The sequence below is a fragment of the Achroia grisella genome, unplaced genomic scaffold, assembly GCF_030625045.1.
Source record: "Achroia grisella isolate CSIRO2021 unplaced genomic scaffold, CSIRO_AGI_Agris_v1 utg241, whole genome shotgun sequence".
Lineage (NCBI taxonomy): Eukaryota > Metazoa > Arthropoda > Insecta > Lepidoptera > Pyralidae > Achroia > Achroia grisella.
In genome coordinates this window covers 1461091-1483334 of record NW_026712734.1, presented here as the reverse complement: position 1 = coordinate 1483334, position 22244 = coordinate 1461091, and the positions used below count along the sequence as shown (strand labels likewise).

The following is a 22244-nucleotide window of genomic DNA, read 5'->3' as shown; positions in this document are numbered from 1 at the left end:
TTATATTATATACTAGCTGTTCCCGCGACATCGCCAGCGTGGATTTTAACTTTTAAACTAAAAATAGCCTAAGTTACTCCTTATTACATCAGCTACCTACCAAAAAGAGTCCCGTCACAATTGGTCCAGCCATTTTAAAGATTAGCCCGAACAAACAGACAGACAGACAGACAAAAATTGTAAAAAATGTTATTTTGGTGTATGTACTTATATTCATATGTATTTATATTCATATGCATATAGTAAAAAACGCCTATTTCTATATCATAAAACAGACACTCCAATTTTATTTCTATGCATAGATTTATTATTAGTTTAATTTAAAAAATTGATAAGATGTGATAATATACCACTTTTAGATGTAAAAGAAACGTTGTTATTTGTAACGATCTGTATTTTACAATTGTTAAATAAACACTAGTAGTGTAAAATATATTATATTTACTTGTTATTATTATATTTAAGTTACCTATATTACTAGTACTAATTGTACGTGGTGGTAGTGAGTACAAACCGTAATATACAAGAATTTTTTAGCACGATCATTATTTTTTCTTGAACTTTAACATTTTAAATTATGTATTTCCATGAACGTGCGAATATGACTTTGTGACTTCTAGTGTGAGGCAAATTAATTTTTATGAAAACAAAAGATGGAAGCGGAGTCACTATTATCCTTGTGGACATAATTAATACACAAACACACATTATGATGGCGAGTAGCCTAATACAGCACTTAATTCTGTCATTGAATTTCCATTACTGAATTTTGAATTCATTATATCAAATGAAACAAAATAGGCAATACAGGATGTAAACAATATTGTTTAACCGAAAGGCTATTCATGTCTGGTAGGTGTTTAAATCTGCTAATATTATTTAAAATGTGTAAAACTATACAGACATTTTTTATATTTAGAAGTTGGCTGCATGTTTAGCAGACATGGTTCATATTCTGTATTAATTAACTATATGCAAATAAAGTAAGATAAAAATCTTACATTACGTAGATAATGTCACGTTAGTAATATACTATGTATTTAGATTACAGTTACACAGAAACATCATAAACACCCATATAATATACGTTTTAACTTAGTTTAATTTTAAAAAGCTTTTTGTAGGGTAAAATATTTTTAAAATAATATACTTATAGAAAAGGAGACATGAGATCTTAATTAAAAAATTCTTAAATCTTAATTCATCTGGAATTGCGACACGGCACGTGATAACGTGATATCTGTAGTGTTGATCATGTTTATAGGCGACCATTTCCTCTTACCATCACGTGACCCGTTAGCTTTTCACTCTAATTACATTACATAAAAGAAGTCTTATTAACGAATACCTAATCTTTAAAAAAATATTAATATTAATGGATACCTACCTACCTTATTTCCCTCCAGATGCAACGACGCTAGTCCCACTGCACCTCTATATAAGGCACTTCTAGCAGAACACAATCGCATAGCCGGAGAACTATACTCACTGAACCCGTTCTGGGACGATACCACTTTATATCTGGAAACTAGGAGAGCAATGGCAGCCATCATCCAGCACATAACGTACAACGAATTCTTGCCCGTCCTACTAGGCGAGGTAAGTAAATATTGCTCCCTTTATTTTCTCTATAAAAGTTTCTAAAGCGTTGTGGCTTATTATTCCGTCTTTACACCTTAGAAAATTTAAAAGGGAATAGGACTGTCCAGTAGAAAATGTAGTGTAAATTTATATTTCTGACTCTCTGGTGATGAAAATAGCAATAGCAACTATTGTTAAAATGCGACATGGCGGTAAGATCTCCTCCTGCATGGATGAAAAAGTACTCAGCAAAATGTGAGTATGTTATGTATTGCGTTCACTACGAGTGACGTCAACAGTCGACAATCTCTCCTCTCTCTTAACTATCCCATCTCAAGTTACAATCGTACAACTTATCTTGATATATATCATTCTATTATTTTGTGTAATTAGTAACTAATTAATATGTTTCAACGTAATATGGTATTATTCTAACAGACATCAATACTGTATTAAATTAGGTGTTGGTATTTTGCGGAAGTTCATATGGATTTGTATTATTTGGATATGGATTGTATATTGACTACGAAATATCACCCAATAGTTGAGATTGAATATAGCTTGGAAGCCTAATGTTGTCTGTTCAGCGCATGATCACAGTCTGATCTAAAGAATATAAATCCATTAAGTAATCACCATCAACATCACACCCTAAAAGTTATTAGTACTTCCTTTAGACTTATTTATCTTCTATAGGTAGATATTATTAGTAGTATTAACCTAGTTGTTTTTTTATATATTTTAAACAGGTGGGGATGGCTAAAGCTGAATTGAAATTGCAATCGCTTGGTTTCTGGCGTGGATACTCGAGCGCCAACAGAGCCGGCACTTATACAGAGTTGATCGCAGTTGCGCCGATCTTTTTAGCTATGATGAATGAGAAACTTGTAAGTTGTTTTATGTATTATTTGTCCTATGCTATTTTATTTATATATCTATTGGAGTGGCACCACAGATCATAGTATTAAGTTATTACACAGTATTCTGATACTAGTCAGCCACTGATTTATGGGCACAAGGCTTATCGAGGTAGCCATCCGTACGAGGATCCTTGTATCATTACTAAATTTTAAGCACTGGAAACGAAATTCTCCTACATAAATCGATCAAAATACCAAATATACGAGATTTTTATTTTTTTTATTTCTTCGTACGAGACTAAGTTTAAAGATTGAGGCTAATTAACGACTCAAGTAAGACTAGTTAAGTAGTAGAGACTATGACTTCAAAATCTAGACTAATATTACATAATTAAAAAAAATAGTGTTATCTGCAATAATTGCACTTAATTTAGACTAATATTTAAAAAGATGATTTTATATATTGATAATTTTATTTTAACCGATTTTATAAACTCGGCTAGAAAAAGCTATATTATCACTGATTAGCATATAAGTACTATATTTGGAAAAAATATTTAACCGATTTTAAAAACACTTTCCGAGAAAAAGCTTAATTATAAATCAAATTACACAGACTATATTCCATGCAATCAGAGGATAAGCAAATAGCACCGTAGATATAAATATGTATGGTCAATACCAGACGAACTCGAGTGCTACCGTGGAGCAGCTGATTGCAACAGCGGCACACCGTCCCGCGCGATTACCAACGCGTGCTCGCTGGCACGTGCGACGATCTCGCGACCACGGCGTACCGTCTTATGTTCGAACGCTACGTCTCTGTGAGCCCACCTCTAGCGCTACCCTCACTGGCTTCGGAGACATGGCTCGGCTGGGCTTCGATAGAGCACACGTCGAAATGTTGGCTGATATGTACAGGTATCTATTTGATATTTAAAACTAGTGGTTTACTCAAATCATAATACTTGGCTTGTGTAGTCCCCCTTGAAATACGATAGTTCTTTAGTACTACGCGCACACACTGTGTGTGTGCGCGTAGTACTAAAGAGCACACACACACACACACACACATATATATCTACTACACACACGCAGACAAACCTCTTCATTAATCATGCAATCCTATGTGCTGAATGAAAAGGTTTATTACACTCTGAATATAAAATCAATATTATTATGCTCCGCGTTATTACACCTCAGATTTCTTACACAGGAGAGTTTCCACAATGACGATTCTATTTATAGTAATTCTTCAGAAATTATACTTACTGCAATTTTAAATAGGAAAAAATTGAAAATTAGTAAAAATTACATCAAATCTTAAATTTAAATTAAACATGTAATCAAAAATCATTACAAATTATAAAACTTTTACAATGTGAGCAAAATTTATAGCTAACATATAAATTATTATTAATTTCTTATAATTTCTCCTAAATTCCAGAAATATTGAAGATGTAGAATTGGCGATTGGTGGTGCTATGGAAAAGCCAGCAACTGGGGCTGTTATTGGATCAACGCTAGCTTGTGTTCTTGCACTCCAATTCGCTAATTTGAAGAAAAGTGATAGGTTTGTATAATACATTAGCTATTTGATAGTAGTATGATATCTGATAATAATACGAAGCATGAAATTAACATTAAGTTTATTGAAATAAAAACTATAAAGTTCTATGAGCTGATTAAATTATTTTCGTCTTTTTTCATGAACAGGTTCTGGTATGAAAACGACATTCCGCCATCTTCATTCCTGCCAGAACAATTGGGCGCCATTAGAAAAGTTTCACTGGCTGGATTACTCTGCTCTGCTGATGATACTATAGCAAACATTCAACCTAAGGTGTTCATCAAAGAAGATCCTTACTTGTAAGTAATACCAATAACATAAAAAAAATCGACTAATCTCCCGACACGATGCAATATTACCATAAATGTCACCAGGCTCCCTATATTATGCAAAATTTCAAATAGGCATGCATAAACGATTGAAGGGATATAAATTATATTTTATGCATATATAAAATATCTCCATAATTAGATAGTGTGTATTTTTCGGGAAATATTTTTTACTCAAATGAAATCTCGACACATAACTATGGAATAATTCTAGAAATGCCGGACAGCAGTGCTCACAACACAGCCGTTTGGAAATGGCAGCATGGCGTGATGAAAGCGGTGCTCGGGCCGCCGAACAACTCTCGCAGGATATGGTCGCCGCTGCGTTGCAGAAGGCCAAGCAGGAGATGGCTGACAGAAAACGACTTGAATATATGCTTTGGGAATCTCGTAAGTAATTATAAATATAACCCAGGTCAGTCAGTCAGGAGAACCCATAGATATACTTAATTATGTTTTATATGTATTTATACATACTTAATCTCCAGACCAATACCAACAATCATGCTCATGAATACAAATGTGCTAGGAATCGAACCCGTGATCACCAAAAGTAAGTCGGTGTGCTCAACTGCTAGACCACCGAGGCCATTCAACACTACCATATCGAATGTGATCTATAAACTGTGATACGCTGTGGTGAATCAAACAGAATAATGCAGTACAAAATGCCGCACAACATTATTTTTGCTTAACGATCATAAATATTTTTTCTAGGTGGTGGTGCTGACCCTAAGTCCCCCGTAGGCACAGCAGCCTCTTTCTCGAAGGCTAACAAATATGCCTTGAAATTAGCTAATACATCACTTTTCTTTGAATTTGCAACCAACGAACTACTCAACACTATTCATAGTGGGTAAGTAGGTTAACAGTTAATATTATCAACACAACAATTTAAGATTACAACGTAAGAGAAAAGTTCTTTAATTTTTATCTTAATTGTAGTATTGTCAAGTACTGCATTTACTTTGATTCCACATATCATAATGCTCTGCCCACCTCATTGATAATAACGATCGCAAAGATATCCAATAGCGGTCTGCTACAAAAAAATATATGATGTTTCAGGAATCGCCGTCGTAAACGTCAAATCTTTGACGACTCCCTCAGTTTCGCTAGTGCAAATGATTTCGCAGACTCATTGCAATCCGTGGATGTCAGTGGATTTATTGGGAAGGACCAGTTAGGACCGAGCATCGAGCCAGGCTGTGACGACCAAGGACCCTGCAATCCTGACAGTCCTTTCAGAACATATACTGGACACTGTAATAATCTCAGAAACCCAAACTTGGGGAAGAGTTTAACTACCTTTGCTAGATTGCTGCCTCCTGTTTATGAAGATGGTAAGACTGCTAAAACTTTACAATATATTTGGGATAATGAATAATGAACTAATTGTTTTCTTTATTATGTTGGTCTATGATGAAACTCGAGAAAGTCCTATCAACCGAGGACTTGGACTTGTTTAGTATTATGCAATCATTAGTTGCTTACGGACAATGGAGATAATCCTATCCTAGTATGCTCCCAAATAATTATATTATCATCAAAAAATGTTAGATCTGACCTTCCGAACAATTTGAGGCGACACTTGGTAATTAATGCATTCGGTTTCCAATCGTGTATGCGTCTATAGCTTTTACTGCAAGTTCGCAAATTTGGGATGAATGTATACGGTCAGTATTAAGAAATATAAATTTACAGGTGTATTATAATTTGAATACTAGATATATTTGGCATAGAGAAAAAATTATTCACTTTTAATACATTTTGTTGTAGTAACAAAAATTCCTGTAATAATTACTGTATATGTAAATCTACTCAGGTGTCAGCCGGCCTCGTATTAACTCTGTCACGGGTACACCACTGCCATCACCACGTGTAGTATCTACGGTGATCCACCCGGACATCTCTAATCTGCACACTCGGTATACACTGATGGTGATGCAGTTTGCGCAGTTCGTGGACCACGAACTCACCATGACCCCCATTCACAAAGGTAATTTCTATTTATATTTGGCTTATTATAGACGACGTATTTTCAGATACACAACTTTTCAGAATACGTCTTTGTCCAAAGTTTCCAAACAATTTAGGGTACGACGCCATAGACCATATTTTTAAATCTGAGATATGCCAGTGATTGATTGATGTAGTTATTTTGCTACTAATATCATATAGACCAGATTCAATTTGGTCATTTAAAAATTATGTGCGAGTCATTTGGCAGTTTAAGTTGGTGTTTATGTAACCAAAAAACTATCACAGTTTACTTTATCACAAAATTATAGTCTTCAAATTGATTCGAATTAGAATTTTCGGTAGCAGAGTGAGCAGAATCGAGGTCAAGATCTTCATTGTATATAAGTCCATAACATCGAACTTCTACTTCTGTATATATTTATAGCGACCACAGGCGTTTATTTTGAAACAACAAATGTTTTATTGTCTTCATCTAAATTGTTTTATTAAATATAATTGTTTTCTATACCAGGTTTTCACGAGTCGATCCCAGACTGTCGCTCGTGCGACTCACCACGGACAGTTCACCCGGAGTGTAATCCATTCCCGGTGCCGAGAGGAGACCATTACTACCCCGAGGTCAATGTGACTTCTGGGGAGAGACTCTGCTTCCCCTTCATGAGGAGTTTGCCTGGACAACAACAACTAGGTCAGTCAAAACTCATTACTTCATAAACTTATTGAAATCAATTTGTTGAGACATATTTTTAGACGTATGTGGATACCTCTGTCTAGCCTATTTCAGCCGCCAATTTCAATTGTTAATTTTTTTCAACAAATGCTATTCTATATTTTAATAAAATAACATATATAACTGTTTAACTTTAAGCAACTATACAGTGATCAATTGTAATAAAATATATGTGCTTATACTAGAAAGTAATATTGTAGTAGTTGTTTGCGAATCAAACAAATAAATAAATATCATCAGGTCCCCGCGAGCAAGTGAACCAGAATACAGCCTTCATCGATGCGTCGGTAGTGTATGGCGAGAACCCATGCATCGTGCGGACCCTGCGTGGATTTAATGGCCGCATGAACGCCACCGAACACCCACTCAACGGAAAGCACCTGCTGCCCAGGTCGAACCATCCCGAGTGCAAGTCGAATAGTGGACTATGTTTCATTGCTGGTAAATTTTATTAGGTGCTGCTAATATTATTAGGAGGAAAGATTTCATTTCTTGTATCTATTTATATTAAATTAATTAATATTTTTTTCACCTGTAGAAAGACGCAATACATGCGCGTAACATAGGATATTTTTAATGGATGAAATGAAATAATGACCCCGCCTGCACTAACGATATTATCTAGTGGGGCACGTCAAGTGACAATGTGAGATTTAAGTCAGTTAGTGCAAGTCAATTAGCCCATCGTGACAAATTCACAACAAGCTACTTCCCTTGAAGGCAGAATCGCTAGATACATACTTCATTGCTATTTGCTCTTTAAATTCGTGTACTCCCTAGAAAGGTAAAAGTACGGGCGACAAGTACAGTTACAGTGCAATGATATCGTGGTGCTGGACGGAATAATCTGACCAAATAAATGAACTTATATTACAACCTGCATAATAGCAAAACAGCTCAAGGAAATGGCAAAATGAAACGAGAGTTGTAGCAGTACTAAGTAGTTGCTTTATGTCTCTAATGTATTTCCACCTTCAGGTGATGGACGGGCTTCCGAGCAGCCAGGTCTCACTGCCATACAGACAGTGTTCATGCGCGAACACAACCGTCTCGTAGAAGGACTTCGTGGCGTCAACCCTCATTGGGACGCGGAACTACTGTTCGAGCACGCTCGTCGCATCCTCGCCGCAGAGTTTACGCATATCATCTACAATGAGTTCTTGCCCAGGCTGCTCTCATGGAACGCCGTCAATTTGTATGGACTGAAACTGTTGCCTTCAGGTGAGCTGCAACTATATTTTTAATATTTTCGTACTGACATAGGAAAAATAGGAATAATTATGGAAGACAATGCATAGTATATTCTGAAATTGCATAGATCTTCAGATGTGAAACAACGTAGCCGCTTATCAACAAAAAAAATTATAAACTTAAGAGAACCAAAATTATAGGCTTTATTATAGAGTTATATCGTATATATACATGCATAATTCTCGTCAAAATTTTAGGTTTATCAGATGTCAATAAAATTTAAATAAATTACACATAATAAAGCAAAACAACAGGACTAAGAGACGAACTTCCGTTATGTGGCTTGTAGTTAAACTTTTAAAATCGAGCATGTATGATGCATGCATGCCATTAAAATAAAAAAATCTATCAAACCATTAAAATCTATCAATGCCGTATTAGACCGACAAGTGGTATAAAAATTCAAACACAACTTGAAAATCGTTAACCTTGCTTTTATTCAGTGTAAATAAGAGAAAAAAATAAGTTAAAGTAAAAGGAAAGAAAATCTAAAATTTACACAAATCTGTTTCTAGAACTTCACAGAAATTAGTACCTGTAAGTCTATTTTGTCCTAAAGGTTATTACAAAGAGTACTCACCGACCTGCAACCCAGCCATCGTCACGGAATTCGCATCGGCCGCTTTCAGGATTGGCCATTCGTTACTAAGGCCGCACCTGCCTCGTCTCTCGCCCACATACCAACCAGTCGACCCACCGATATTACTCAGGGATGGATTCTTCAAAACTGACATATTTATGGCGGTAAGTAGCTCTTGCTAAGGTATCAATATTTCCATTTACTTCCACTATTATTTTCTAAAAATATTTATTATTCAAGCAAACATGAACAGTTTACCCAGTTACAAAATTTACAGAATACATTGATATATTGTATCCATCTTATTCGCCCAGGCAGAATCCATTAGTGGAATCCAAATGCTACGTCCTAGACAATACCCTGTGAGAGGAGTTGGAGTTTGCTTCTTAATCTTAGATCTCTGGCAAATTAAATTTGGATTGATCATTATAATTTTAAGAATCTAAGATCATATTTATACAGCATAGTTTACCAAAGAGATATAAATATACAAAGCAGATCACTTGTTATGAATTTAAACAATTTGTCAAAATTCGATGAAATTAATCAACTAATACTCTAGGGCCAAATGGCGATTTGACACGGATTCTCTACAGGATCTAATTCTTTTACATTTTCCAAAAACGGATTCTGATATTTTTGTAGCATCCAGCAATGGTCGATGAACTAACCCGCGGTCTATCATCAACGCCCATGGAAACACTCGACCAATTCATCACTGGTGAAGTCACCAACCATCTCTTCGAAGACCGCCGCATTCCATTCTCAGGCATCGACCTGATTGCATTGAATGTCCAAAGAGCTAGAGATCACGGTATACCGAGCTATAACAACTACAGAGCGCTTTGTAATCTCAAGAGGGCAGCCACGTTTGAAGACTTATCTAGAGAAATTCCTGATGAAGTAATCGCAAGGTCAGTAAATTATTGTTATTTTCTTCAATAATTAGGGACGGCCTAATATTAATATTTTGTTGTAAATGTGAAAATTTGTATGTCTGTCTGTATCTTTTCATGACTAAACAGCTCAACACATCTATAGAAATGAATAACAAAAGAGGTGCCTGTTTGTAAATTCAAATTAACAGCTACTTACTAAATAAATATAAAACATGTGTAATATACAATTTTAAAAAAAATTAAGATCTTTGCCTGTCTATTTGTTCTTGCTAATCTCTTAAACGGCTGGAACGATATTGACGGGATTTTCACTCGCAGATAGCTAATGTTATAAGTAGCAACTTAGGCTACTTTTACTTTAGAATGTTTGTTTATTTTAATTCCATGCAGGTGAAATGGCGGGTCTAGTCCCAATTAAATTTGACATGAAATTAGATACTCTTAGACTGTCTTTTTTTTAAAGGAGGCTAAGTCACAGAATTCAGCCATAATACGTGATATAAGTAGAACCATTTCAATAGAAACGATCCGTCTTGATGGTCTTTTACAATTTTGTTAAGCCTTTCCTTAATACTACTCAAAGGATTCTTAATTTATACTAAATGAAAATAAATGGAGAACCAAAAATAGGTGATCGTGTAATAAATAATGAATATACTGTATAGCGGCTATAGCAAATTTATCGACTTTAACAATTCCAGACTTAAGAGGATATATCCCACTGTGGATGATATTGACCTGTTCCCCGGCGGAATGAGCGAGCGGCCACTGCAGGGCGGTTTAGTAGGACCAACCTTTGCTTGCATCATCGCCATACAATTCAGGCAGCTGAGGAAATGCGACAGATTTTGGTAAGATGTACTCCGTATGGATATTTTCTACTATTTATGTAGCGAAAGAGCATCGACATCGCAGGCAGTTCATAATGAAACGATTAGGTACTGACAGAAAATAAACAGCTACGAAGTTATATGTACATATGTAGGTAGATGAAATTTTCATTTCGAATTCAAATCGTAGTAGTCAATATTACGATTTCTGTCTCGTCATATAAATTATACGTCAACATTAACCTATGCTAAAACAAACAATACAGTTTAAACGTAGGACTACTACTGGGAACCCTGATCAGATTTAACTTTTTGAGATTATTCCACTCTTAATTTCGATCATTTTATCTCTTAAAATAATTAATTAAATAAACTACAAATATTTTACAGGTATGAAAATGACAATCCGGCAGCAAGATTCACAGAACACCAATTGGCCGAAATCAGAAAAACTACCCTCTCTAAGTTAATCTGTGACAATTTCGATGAAGAAAGTGATATACAACGGGCCTCCTTCGACTTACCCAGTGACTTGTTAGTACCGAGCATTTAAATATTTATTTTAAAATAGAATAACGAAACAGCGTTGTTCACTGTTATATGATTCAATATTCTTTATATTCTCCTTATTACTCTTACTACAACTAGAGCTAAAAAGTGATACATATTAATACAATCACACGCACAATACTTTAGTTTATGCAGTAGGTTGACGACCTAACTCAAGTTGCTTTGACGCCACAAAGTATAATTGAAGACATCATAATTCCTGCAACACTTCCTTATCATGGAGAAGAAATGCCATTCATAAACATTCTTCTTATGTCGCCTAACAATTGCATTATCTTATTGTGGCTGGCATTACCTGGCTTTCGTAGCACAGGTTCACCTATATCGAAAGCCATGGCTAACAGTATTGAATTGTACTGTACATTTATGAATAAAGATTAATAATAATAATATTCCCCGTTATTTGCTTACCTTTATGTTAACTAAAAACAGTGGAGATGCTTTAATTATGTAGCAGTATGAGATCACGCAATAAGCCAAGCCAAACACAATATTATAAAGTCACAATATATCTCTCTCCTTAGCATGCAATGGATCTGAAATAAAGATAGGTATAATAAATTAATACCGATAAAATTGTAGCAATCCCCGCGTACCGTGCGCATCTCTACCGAAGTTGGATCTGTCGGCGTGGCGTGAGAGTTCTGCACAAGGCTGCCTTATCGCAGGTCGATCTGTCGCCGTTGGGGACTCCGCCTTCCCCTCGCCTTGTACCTCCTGCATATGCACCGTAGAAGGAGTAAGTTATAATGCAAATTAGAGTATTTTTTATTAATTGATATAGAAAGAGGATGTTTATTTATTTATTTATATAACTTCAATGCACAAAATACCAAGGTAAAAGTACATATGGCGGACTTAATGCCTTACGGCATTTTCTACCACTCAACCCCAGGTTGAGCAGAGAAACTGTAGGCGGTGCAAATGTAATCAATAAGAAAAATAATACCTATGTCATAAATAATATATATATTTATTAAAAGTAAGTACATGTAAACATACATATACAAATACATACAATATATATAAAGCTATAGATATAAATATGCATAAAGTACATACCTAAATCAAATATACCGTACAATATATTTATAAGAGTCTGACAATGTTGCCTACAAACTGATGAAAAACCTGTAAATGTCCATTAGGCGCAGTGCGCGTCTCTGCGTATAACGGACTGCGCGCAGCTGCTGCGTGAGTGGCCGCGAGAAGCGGTGGTGCGCGACGACGTGTGCGCGGCGCAGTGCGGCGCGGCGGCCGCGCGCGCCCCGCACCTGCACGCGCCGCCCCCGCCCCCGCCGCCCGCCCACGCGCGCGCCCCCCGCCGCCCCTCACTCAACTTCAAGTTCCCCGACCTCACCCCCTTCGTCGCCAAGTGAACCCCGACCGCCAGCACTTGGTGAACCCTTGTGAAGTTACGGTTACCGGATTATAATATAAGCCGAGGCTTAATTACGTAGTGACAATTCTCAATTGTAAGACTAAAATCGAGGTATAACATTTTATATGAACAATCTCCGAGTTGCAGTAGGAAGGTGATTATTATTATTATTATTATATTATAATTACAAAATTGTATATTTTACTCATATTGTAATTGTTAGTAAGAAACGATTTTTTTTATTTAAATGAATGTGTTAATCCAAGCAACAAATATAATACACATAATCATAAAATGGCAAAACTAGTGAAACGTTATTAGATAATTAATATCAGTTTCGTATGTACCACTTTCATATAGCATCATATACAAATTGTACTGTATTAATGTAAAATAGTGTTCAAATAAACATATAGGCAATTATTGTATATGGTAACACTATAGTACCTAATAGATGATCGTTGACAAGTGACCGATATACCTAATTTTAAATACAAATATTTTCGTAAAAATACAAATAGTATAGGTATAGTCACTTAAATTTTTTTTTTTTAATTTCTAATTTTCAAAAATAATTAAAATTGACCTGTATCTTGTGTGAATCCAATAACAATTAAATTATTATATCGTATACACCCTGTCAACTGCAAAAGAATCGTGTGATAAAGTACCATTCTTGAATATTTTCATGAATATTTTTCCAATGTATCTAATGAGTGCAACTCATTAGATACAATGGAAAAATATTCATACGCAAAATTAAATCTTAGTATTATTTATATTAATATTAGGTCGAGCGTCAACGAATTTAGATTAACACCGAGATTGTGAATATATACTAAATATATCATGTACAAATCACTAAAACAGATAAAACTAGTCCTAATTGTGCGTTAGGTTATGGTGCTAAAATATATAGGTACCTACTACACCAATCGCAACGGAATTAAGGTCATTGTTTTTCATCTGATTTCTAAGATCTTTTAATATTATAACATCATAATGTACAGTCATAAATATAGTTTTTTAGTCATCAATTAATACAATTTTTAGTTGGTTAATTAAGAGATTATTATTGTATGTAAGTGAAAAAGAAATGTTTTATTTATAAAAATGACCCGGTTACCAAAAATTATAACTGCATTCGATCTGCCTATAATCTCCAATGTAGTACTTACCTATTTAATATATTGAATATTAACAAATATGTCCAAATATGATATAGTAAAAATATTTGTGAGTGACACTCTTTTGCATAAGTTAATTATATAAGGCGTAGGAATAGTAAATTACATACATACATTGCAAGTTAAATAAAAACTTGTGAAAAGAACTTTTCTATAATGAGAACAACATTAAAGACGTAAAAAATTATAACATCACATAATGTGTTTTTTTTAACAATAGATGATTTCGTTCTTCTAGTCGTCTATATATCAGCTTTTTAGCGTATCATTATGTTGTTTTCCAAAAATTTATGAATGTGAATTAATAACGAAGAAAATGAATATTTTGGACATAAAATTTGTCATTAAGGTTTTTTAAGGATACAATGTATGTACAAAACTTGATTTCCTGTACGTCACACCCAAATTATAATTTAGGTTAAATAATTATTTCACTATGAATACAATAGTGTTTTAGTATGTATAATTTTATACTCTTTAAATTTAATTTTTATATAAGCATTTATGGCCATCTTTAGCTTTAATTGACGAGTATATAAAATAAGAATACAACAATTGAAATATTGTTTATATCACAAAATAAATAATAGATTTGCTGTTTAAACAATACTGAGCGTTTGATGGCATGGATGTAAAGTATTGACCGTGAGTAGATTATAAAATGTTACCATTATATCATAATAATCCAAATAAGTTTTTATCTCATTACTTTGCAAAAACTACTTGTGTCTCACTGCCTCGTTTTGTATCTAGAAAGCTGTATAAATTATTTTAACATAAATTGACATTGTGGCATATACAGACAAGCTGCATAATCCTGCTATATAACTGCATTAGCAAAGGGTTGGATCATTTCCGTCTTTTTGTTTACTATTACATGTATCTATAAAAAAATATGGTAATAAATATTAAGTATCTGGAAAGATCTGGAAATATGACTTGTATAGCGGCGATCTGTAAAATATTTCGCAGATTATCTGTATATGTCAAATATATATTATTTTATATGTGAAGTATCTCACCCAGTGACAATTTGTATAAAACTATTTTTATCGACATGTTGTTTGATTTATATCTACGAAACTAATGAAGAAAATGGCCACTGAATATCGTGACTATTACAGGAAATCTCCGGAACTATGATGAATGTACGAGTCCGTTGTAGACAAGATGAACCTACCTTGTAGACAAGATACCTAAAAATGAAAATAAATATTTAACCTAAAAATGAAAATAAATAAATATTTTTACAACACGGTTTTCTCTGTTAATCTGACAAGGAAACCAACATATGAAGATAGTAAATAAAACAAGCAATAAAATGGTAAACTATAATATTTACAAATCACTTTGTTTGTTGCATATTAAGTCTATTTAGTTTCTTTTTACAATAAATACATTGCATTTGAGTATAAAATTAGTGTTGCAAAAAAAAACAACACAAACACAGTTTGACATTATTATGTTGAATACTTAGTCTTGATTTTGGTTACTCCTTTGTAAAAACTTCTTTAGACACATTTCACAGTTACGATAGCCGCAGCAATGGTTGTTTACCACGATGCGTTAAATTTTGATTGCACTCTCACTGCTCTGCATTTTCCTGTAACATTAACATATTCACTGTTAGTTATAAAAGGCGACAACATCTGCAACAGATTAAGATATAAGGACCTATCGTTTAGTTGTAAATACATTATTTAAACGAGTGTGTTATTTATTACATAGATTAGAAATCACATAGTTTTTATTGGCATAATAAATATACATCGCCTTACTTCCGGTGGCTGCGGATTCGATTCCTAGCTCAATGCAAAAATTTGTATTCACATTAACAATTTTTTATATATTTAATTCGTATGACATAATTTATGAATGGCTCCTAAACAGTAAAGTACGTACCTCTTCGTCCAAGGCGGCGTGTCAGTTGGCGGCGACCTCCTTAAACCCGTTGGTAATGGGCGGGTGGTCAGTAGATCGACGCCACAGTCCGTAAACACGTCCGGGCACGGCTTGCCACAGACGCACGGTACCATCTTCAGAACCTGTTGCGTACAACTCGCCGTCCGGCGACCACCGCACACAGTGTACTGGACCGAAGTGTCCTTTATTCGATTCTAAAATTGTATTAAATTATTACTGGACACAGTAAAGTTAAGAAGAGAACAGCCTGAAGAGAAATTAGTAATCCTGTTCGATAAGTAGGAAAAACGCCATAACTACTATAGATACACTTACTGTGACGTCCATAGCAACCTTATAAACATTATTGAGATATATTTGTATTGGTGAGGTATTATCTAAGTATATTATGTACGTATATATATTAAGCTATTTATATCAATTGTCTAGTACACACACAATGACATGACACAAGCTCTGATGAACTTGGGACTACATGGCACTGTGTGTAATAAACGTTACCTTGTACTAATTGAGTTACAGGTACTGCCATGATCCGGTAATATAAAAATCATTTAAATTGGTACATTTTCACATAATAAATACACCTAATCTAAAAGTATTGGAATGTCGTCTTATTTTATACTAACAATACTAACTTTTGAAACTAACACGAGTTTAGTAATAGTTTTGTACATACAAAATTAAACATATTTACGACTGTCTGATGTCTGAGTCAATGATATATGGTATACTATAAATACCATATATCATTGACTCGAGACAAATTTTATTTTGCTACTAGCTGTATCCGCGACTTCGTCCGCGTGGAATATATAGAAGTTTTTTATTTTGAAGAATAAAGTTAAATTTTCAAAAAATATAAATATATTTAAATATAAAAGTACGTGCCAATAAAACTCCCGTCAAAATCGATCCAGCCATTTCAGACACTAGCAGGAACAATACAAAAATTGTACAAATATTTATTTTGGTGTATGTACCATATTTATATACATGCAGTAAAAACTGTTATTTCAATATTACGTACAGGCACTCCAATATTATTTATACGTAGTACAGCTGAGCAAGCATGAGCGTAAGCATTTAGTTCCGTCAATCAAATATAAAATATTAGTTTAGAAGTAACCGTTAAATAATAATTAATATGAGAAAAAAAGGCCAAAATCAAACAATTTAAACATAGAAATGTACAAAAATTGAGTTGATGTTTTTTTCATATTTAATTCTATCTATATTAACTATCACAAGGTTCTCTTTGTTAAAAATATGAATAGCTTACAATATATACAATATAGCTTACCAAGTTCAGTTCCTGTATTGTAGTCATACTTGTAGACTTTGAGATCTTCCCCGCCACATACGAAGGAGGCCCGGCTTGGGGACAGCGACGCAGAATAACACTTGGTAGGCACAGGGAATTCGCGCATCTTACGCATTGTGTCAGACGAATAAAATGATACGTCGGTTCCTGGAATTATGAAAGTAAGTAATTAGCAGACCTACTAGATTATCATATACAAAGTCGATAGGTACCAAATAAAACTTCCTGTATATAAAATACAATACAGTATAGCAATGTGTCATAAACCATTTTTTTAAATGATTAGAATATAATATGACGACCGTGAACCACTCCAGGACTAAGATGTTATGCATTCCCTGTAATTTCACTGCCATATCTGACGCTCCAATCAAAACACAGCTTACAGAGCTAACTACATTGAGGCTGAAATAGGCGAGACAGAGGTACTCACGAAGATGATCTTATACAATCTTATACAATATGTCTATTCCTGGCATATAATGAGGTAGCATGATGCATTATCAATTGTCAACATAGTATTTCGTCTTGATGTGCAATATAGTGAAAGAGTAAATTTTAGTGTCTTGAGCAAGTGTGTAAAGACTTATGTAAACTGTCACAATTACGATTAACATTACTATAAGGAACATACCATGTGCCACTGTCAAAATAGCTCCATCTCTCGATAATTCTAAACTGTTCGGAGTGTTCGCAAACTCGATTTTATGCACCTCCTGCAACCAAATGAATAATACACTTTATAGTAAATTCAAGATCACTTTGTAAGTAAAAAGATAAGAATATGAAATATATGCAGAAATTATTATACACAGTAACTAATTTGATATCCGTATGCAGTAAGGAAGGTCAGATCGTGACGGAAGTATAGGCCCTTTTAAATGTACCACTTAATAAATCTGTAATAGGTCTGACACAATTTAATAAAGGAAGTACGTTCAGAAAATTTATATACACCAGTAATATTATTCACAAAAATTTGGTAAATTATATTTAATAATATAATATCGTACCACTAAAATTTAATACCACTAATAGTGATCTGACAACCCTATCTTTAATGTGTAATTTTAACTTTTTACTTGTCATTTTATGTTACCTGTCCACTAGTTCTATCCCAAACACGCATTGTGAGATCATCGCTGACACTGACGATCCGCGAATTGTGTAAAAATACAGCGTGCCTGATGCTACCCGAGTGTGCATTTATTTTTTCCAATGCTGAAAATAAAATATATTCATTTATATATATATATATATATATATATATATATATATATATATATATATAACAGATTAGAACGTACTCTGATTGTATTTACTATATTTGTTATTAAATTCGTCAGCCAGACGATATCTTAATAAACTCGATCAGTTATTTTAAGCTTCACAATAAAATCATAGAGAAAATTATAAAATACCATTATCAGACACGACATCATGCATGTAAGTTTTTTTATTATTGTTTATACGCTTGACTATACCAATAAAAACATACTGTTAATTCAGAGAGAAATTGTCAATTTCGGAAGCCAAGATGAAGCAACAATTCACATTTCGCTGGGTATTTTAAATCTAACATGGCTAGTGCCGGACCTACAGCTGTCTTGGATTAATATTAGTTTTGTTATTGGTGTTTCCTCCACCAGAGAGGAATCCAGAATTATATTTTTTTATACTGGTAGATTTGAACTAACTACTGTTTTGGTTGTAAGCAAAATGACCAGATAACGATGCTCTCTTGTAATACGGTATGTACGAATAATTAATGTAATTTACAAATTTATATGCCTGATTTTTAACTGATAGAACTTTAAGTGGATGGGAAATGCTTGTGTGTATACACTACACTATATGTGATTCTGATTATATATTTGTTTCAATGGCAGAACATAGAAGATTTCACAGTAATGTTTATAAAGATGAAACTTGTTAAAATTATAAGTATAGGAGAATATTTGTCATTTACTAACCTAATAAACAATTATTTGTTATGAAGATTTTTATTGACATCATAATTACTGGACCCTGTTTGTCAGTTTATTCTATCAATCGTAACTAGTTTGTTGTATATAACTTTTCCTTATTTGTGTTGTTTTTAGTATTAACATTTATTGCATAACAGTACCTATGACATGCAACACTCTAGACTGGGTTATCAGTCCAGGCAAATAGTCATACATATTGTCTCATAATAAATAAAATATAATAATAAATAAGAGAAATTTTATATATGTTAATATAAACAAAACACCTATAAACCTACCAACTTTCCATGTTTCAAACTAATAACAGGGATTGAGGTATGGCAACTCACGTCCAGCTTCCGGCTTGTTCAGGTCATACACTCGTATCAGCTTTTCATTACTGGCAGTCAGCAACAATGTGTCATCAGAATTGAAATTCACACTCTTTACTATGTGCTCATGGTCAAACGTGTGAACAACTTCACCATAGCGCGCATCCCATAGTTTTGCTGAAAATAAAAGAGTGAACACATTAAATTGACATTTTAAATAATAAGTGGTAACAATTACATACAACTCTCAATTTTGATTAAAATAACAATGCCAAGTGATAATTAAAATAAGTATTTGTATAACATTATTATGTTCCTTTTTGATTGCAGTTTGAATATTCATTCATGGCATTCATTTCATGCATCATTTTTGGCATTCATTATAATTTCTTATAATCTTATAAGAAATTATAAAAAGATACTATACTAGTTTATATTATGTGTGATACTAATAAAGTGTATTATAAGCCGAGTGCATACCACTCTATGAACAATTTAGTTAGTTCAATGAAATAATAGGACTGGTAATGTTTGTGTATAACAAACATTCCCAGTAGATATTAGATATAGATAAAAATAAACAAAAATAAATAATAATATTGATATAATGGGGTTTTCGGAAAGAAAAAACCTTACCATAAGCAAATTAAAAATTAAGTCTATTTTAAATTACTGAGTTCATTAGCTACACTCACCGGAAAAATCAGCTGCACCACTGGCAGCTAAATTAGCATTCTGTGTCAAAGCTACTCCCCATACTGCTCCTTTATGACCCTCAAAGGTCCCAATCCAGTCACCAGTCTCACCTTGTCGCAGCATGGGTTTTCCATCTATTAATATATAAATAAATGTTAATGTATAATTTTTTAAAACTGGATTAACTTTACCTATGTTTATTCGTTTTTTAACATTTACTTATGTTATAGGTTTATTTTTATATTACTAGGGCACTTTTTATTAAACACATTTATATACAATTATTCTTTTATATTTACAGTGTTTGTACTCAGTGTACACTAAAAAACTACATTACGATTACTACCTGCATGTTTTTTCTTTTATTTTCTTATATCATAGTTGGCCTCTGGATTCTAATCAGGATTTTTAAAGATAGATTGAAATCTTATGTTAGTTGAAATTTTCTAAATAAATTATTTTATTGTTTAGTTGTAGATGCAATTTATGTATAAACAGATGTAAAATTAACATAGCTCTTTAAAAAATAAGAAGTTTATACATTTCATAGTTTAACATACAAAATACATTATACTAGCTATGCCAACGGCATCACCTGCATTAAATTTCAATATAAAATATAGCCTCTGTGTTACTCTGATGCATAAGCTATATTACTGCAAAGTTTCATCAAAATCTGTTCAATAGTTTTTACATGAAAGAGTAACAAACATCCATTCTTACTTTATAATATTATTAAGATTATTTAAAATGGTGGTATAAAATTACTCTTTTGTAGTTTCAATAATAATACCACATTATTACTATAATAAAATATACACAATTATCTTATGACCATAGGAACACATATTATTTTAAAAAGTATTATTGATTGCCACTTAAATTCACTTAAACTTTGCTTAATCTTGTTCAATTAGGTGTGCAAACAACTACATATATAGTATTCTATAAGACAACTGAAGAAAAACAATGGCAGTAAAAATACACAATAAATAAAGAAGTAACAGTAATATAGTACTTATATCAAAATAGGATATATGAATTCAGTCTTTTGTATTTAAATCCTTAATCCAATAAACAATAGATAGTCAATACTATAGTAATTATAGCATTATCATATTAGTACATACCTAATACATTTTCCTTATAGCCTTAATACAACAAAAGCAATTAAGTACATTTTTTACCCTCCATAACTTAACATTAATGTCAAGTACTCTGTCAAACCTTGAGGGTGGCCAAGGTGACCCAGAATGGGAGAAATGTCAACATGTAATAAAGAAACAATCATTGAGTCTAGTACAATTTTGTTCACACACAAAGACACGGAACTTATGTCGCTGCGACATGCATTAAAAGCACGACATATATCTACAAGGCAAGCAGCAGCCACGAGGAAACTCACGAGCGGACTTTCAAGGTGCTTCCTGCATGTCCGGAAAGAGAAGGTCATAACATGCATAGAATGCAAGCCGGTTTGTTATTCGGTTCACACAAATGAGAAAAGTGAAGGCCTTACATACGATTTCGATGACTAACATCTGTCACGAGAAACTTACACAATACTCCCAAAACCATTTGCAAGCTTCGTTGTACCTTATAATTCAATACAAAAAGATGCTGCCAGTCATATATTAAACGTAAAAACTCACCCTTGCAAGCTGAAATCAAATAAAATCCATCTTTTGTAACGTCACTAAAATCCAAATGCACGACTGGTCTTGTATGGCCACCACATGTGAGAGGAACTTGTTTTAACGTAGTCATTTTGTTCACGTAATTTTGTGTATTGTACTTTTAGAAAATAAAACTAATACCTTTGTAAATAACTAAAATTAACCTAATGAGTCTGATCGTACTGAATGTTGACAATCGACTGACTGACACTGATGGTTGACGGAAGAGGACAATTTAGTGTTGCTACATAACAAATTGTACAAAATAATCGCTTAGAAATCTTTTACAACTACATTTTATTATGCATCCCACATGAAGCAAAAATTTAAAGAAAAAGCAGTTTCTTTGAAAGAAACCACAAACTATATAGAAGTAAGAGACACTTGTATATCTTCTGTCTCAGTCTGTATCTTTGGCTGCTAGATGCGCTGTTAAGAAACTAAAGGACATTTTTTGCACTGTACTACTACATATTTCTCAACAATTCAAGAAATAAAATAAACTAAGAACATTAAATACATGCAGACATATGTGCATGGGCACGTTTAGCTTTGCCTTTCTGTCAAATCATAAA

General features: G+C 33.4%; 2 protein-coding genes across 2 annotated transcripts in view; one reads left to right on the top strand and one right to left on the bottom strand.

The window, feature by feature from the left end:
- The window catches only part of LOC131842545 (peroxidasin homolog pxn-2), a 47936-nt gene extending 35107 nt beyond the window's left edge, over nt 1-12829 (top strand). The window contains exons 7-24 of the mRNA XM_059191115.1: nt 1407-1599; nt 2331-2468; nt 3127-3362; nt 3889-4014; nt 4158-4310; nt 4555-4730; nt 5058-5196; nt 5409-5683; nt 6166-6339; nt 6835-7011; nt 7294-7494; nt 8032-8274; nt 8864-9048; nt 9530-9798; nt 10485-10634; nt 11004-11147; nt 11766-11922; nt 12332-12829. Coding sequence (XP_059047098.1) covers nt 1407-1599; nt 2331-2468; nt 3127-3362; nt 3889-4014; nt 4158-4310; nt 4555-4730; nt 5058-5196; nt 5409-5683; nt 6166-6339; nt 6835-7011; nt 7294-7494; nt 8032-8274; nt 8864-9048; nt 9530-9798; nt 10485-10634; nt 11004-11147; nt 11766-11922; nt 12332-12562 — 3367 coding nt within the window. The 3' untranslated portion in view covers nt 12563-12829. The remainder of the gene's footprint in view (nt 1-1406; nt 1600-2330; nt 2469-3126; nt 3363-3888; nt 4015-4157; nt 4311-4554; nt 4731-5057; nt 5197-5408; nt 5684-6165; nt 6340-6834; nt 7012-7293; nt 7495-8031; nt 8275-8863; nt 9049-9529; nt 9799-10484; nt 10635-11003; nt 11148-11765; nt 11923-12331) is intronic.
- Nucleotides 12830-15068: 2239 nt separating this feature from the next.
- On the bottom strand, nt 15069-21857 carry LOC131842520 (serine-threonine kinase receptor-associated protein). Its single transcript, XM_059191079.1, has 8 exons — nt 21646-21857; nt 19993-20127; nt 19316-19474; nt 18098-18219; nt 17633-17714; nt 16978-17145; nt 15654-15868; nt 15069-15354 (listed from the first exon to the last, which is right to left on the bottom strand). Exons 1-7 carry the CDS (start codon nt 21758-21760, stop codon nt 15675-15677), a joined length of 975 nt encoding a protein of 324 aa, XP_059047062.1. The 5' UTR covers nt 21761-21857; the 3' UTR covers nt 15069-15354; nt 15654-15674.
- Nucleotides 21858-22244: the final 387 nt, after the last annotated feature.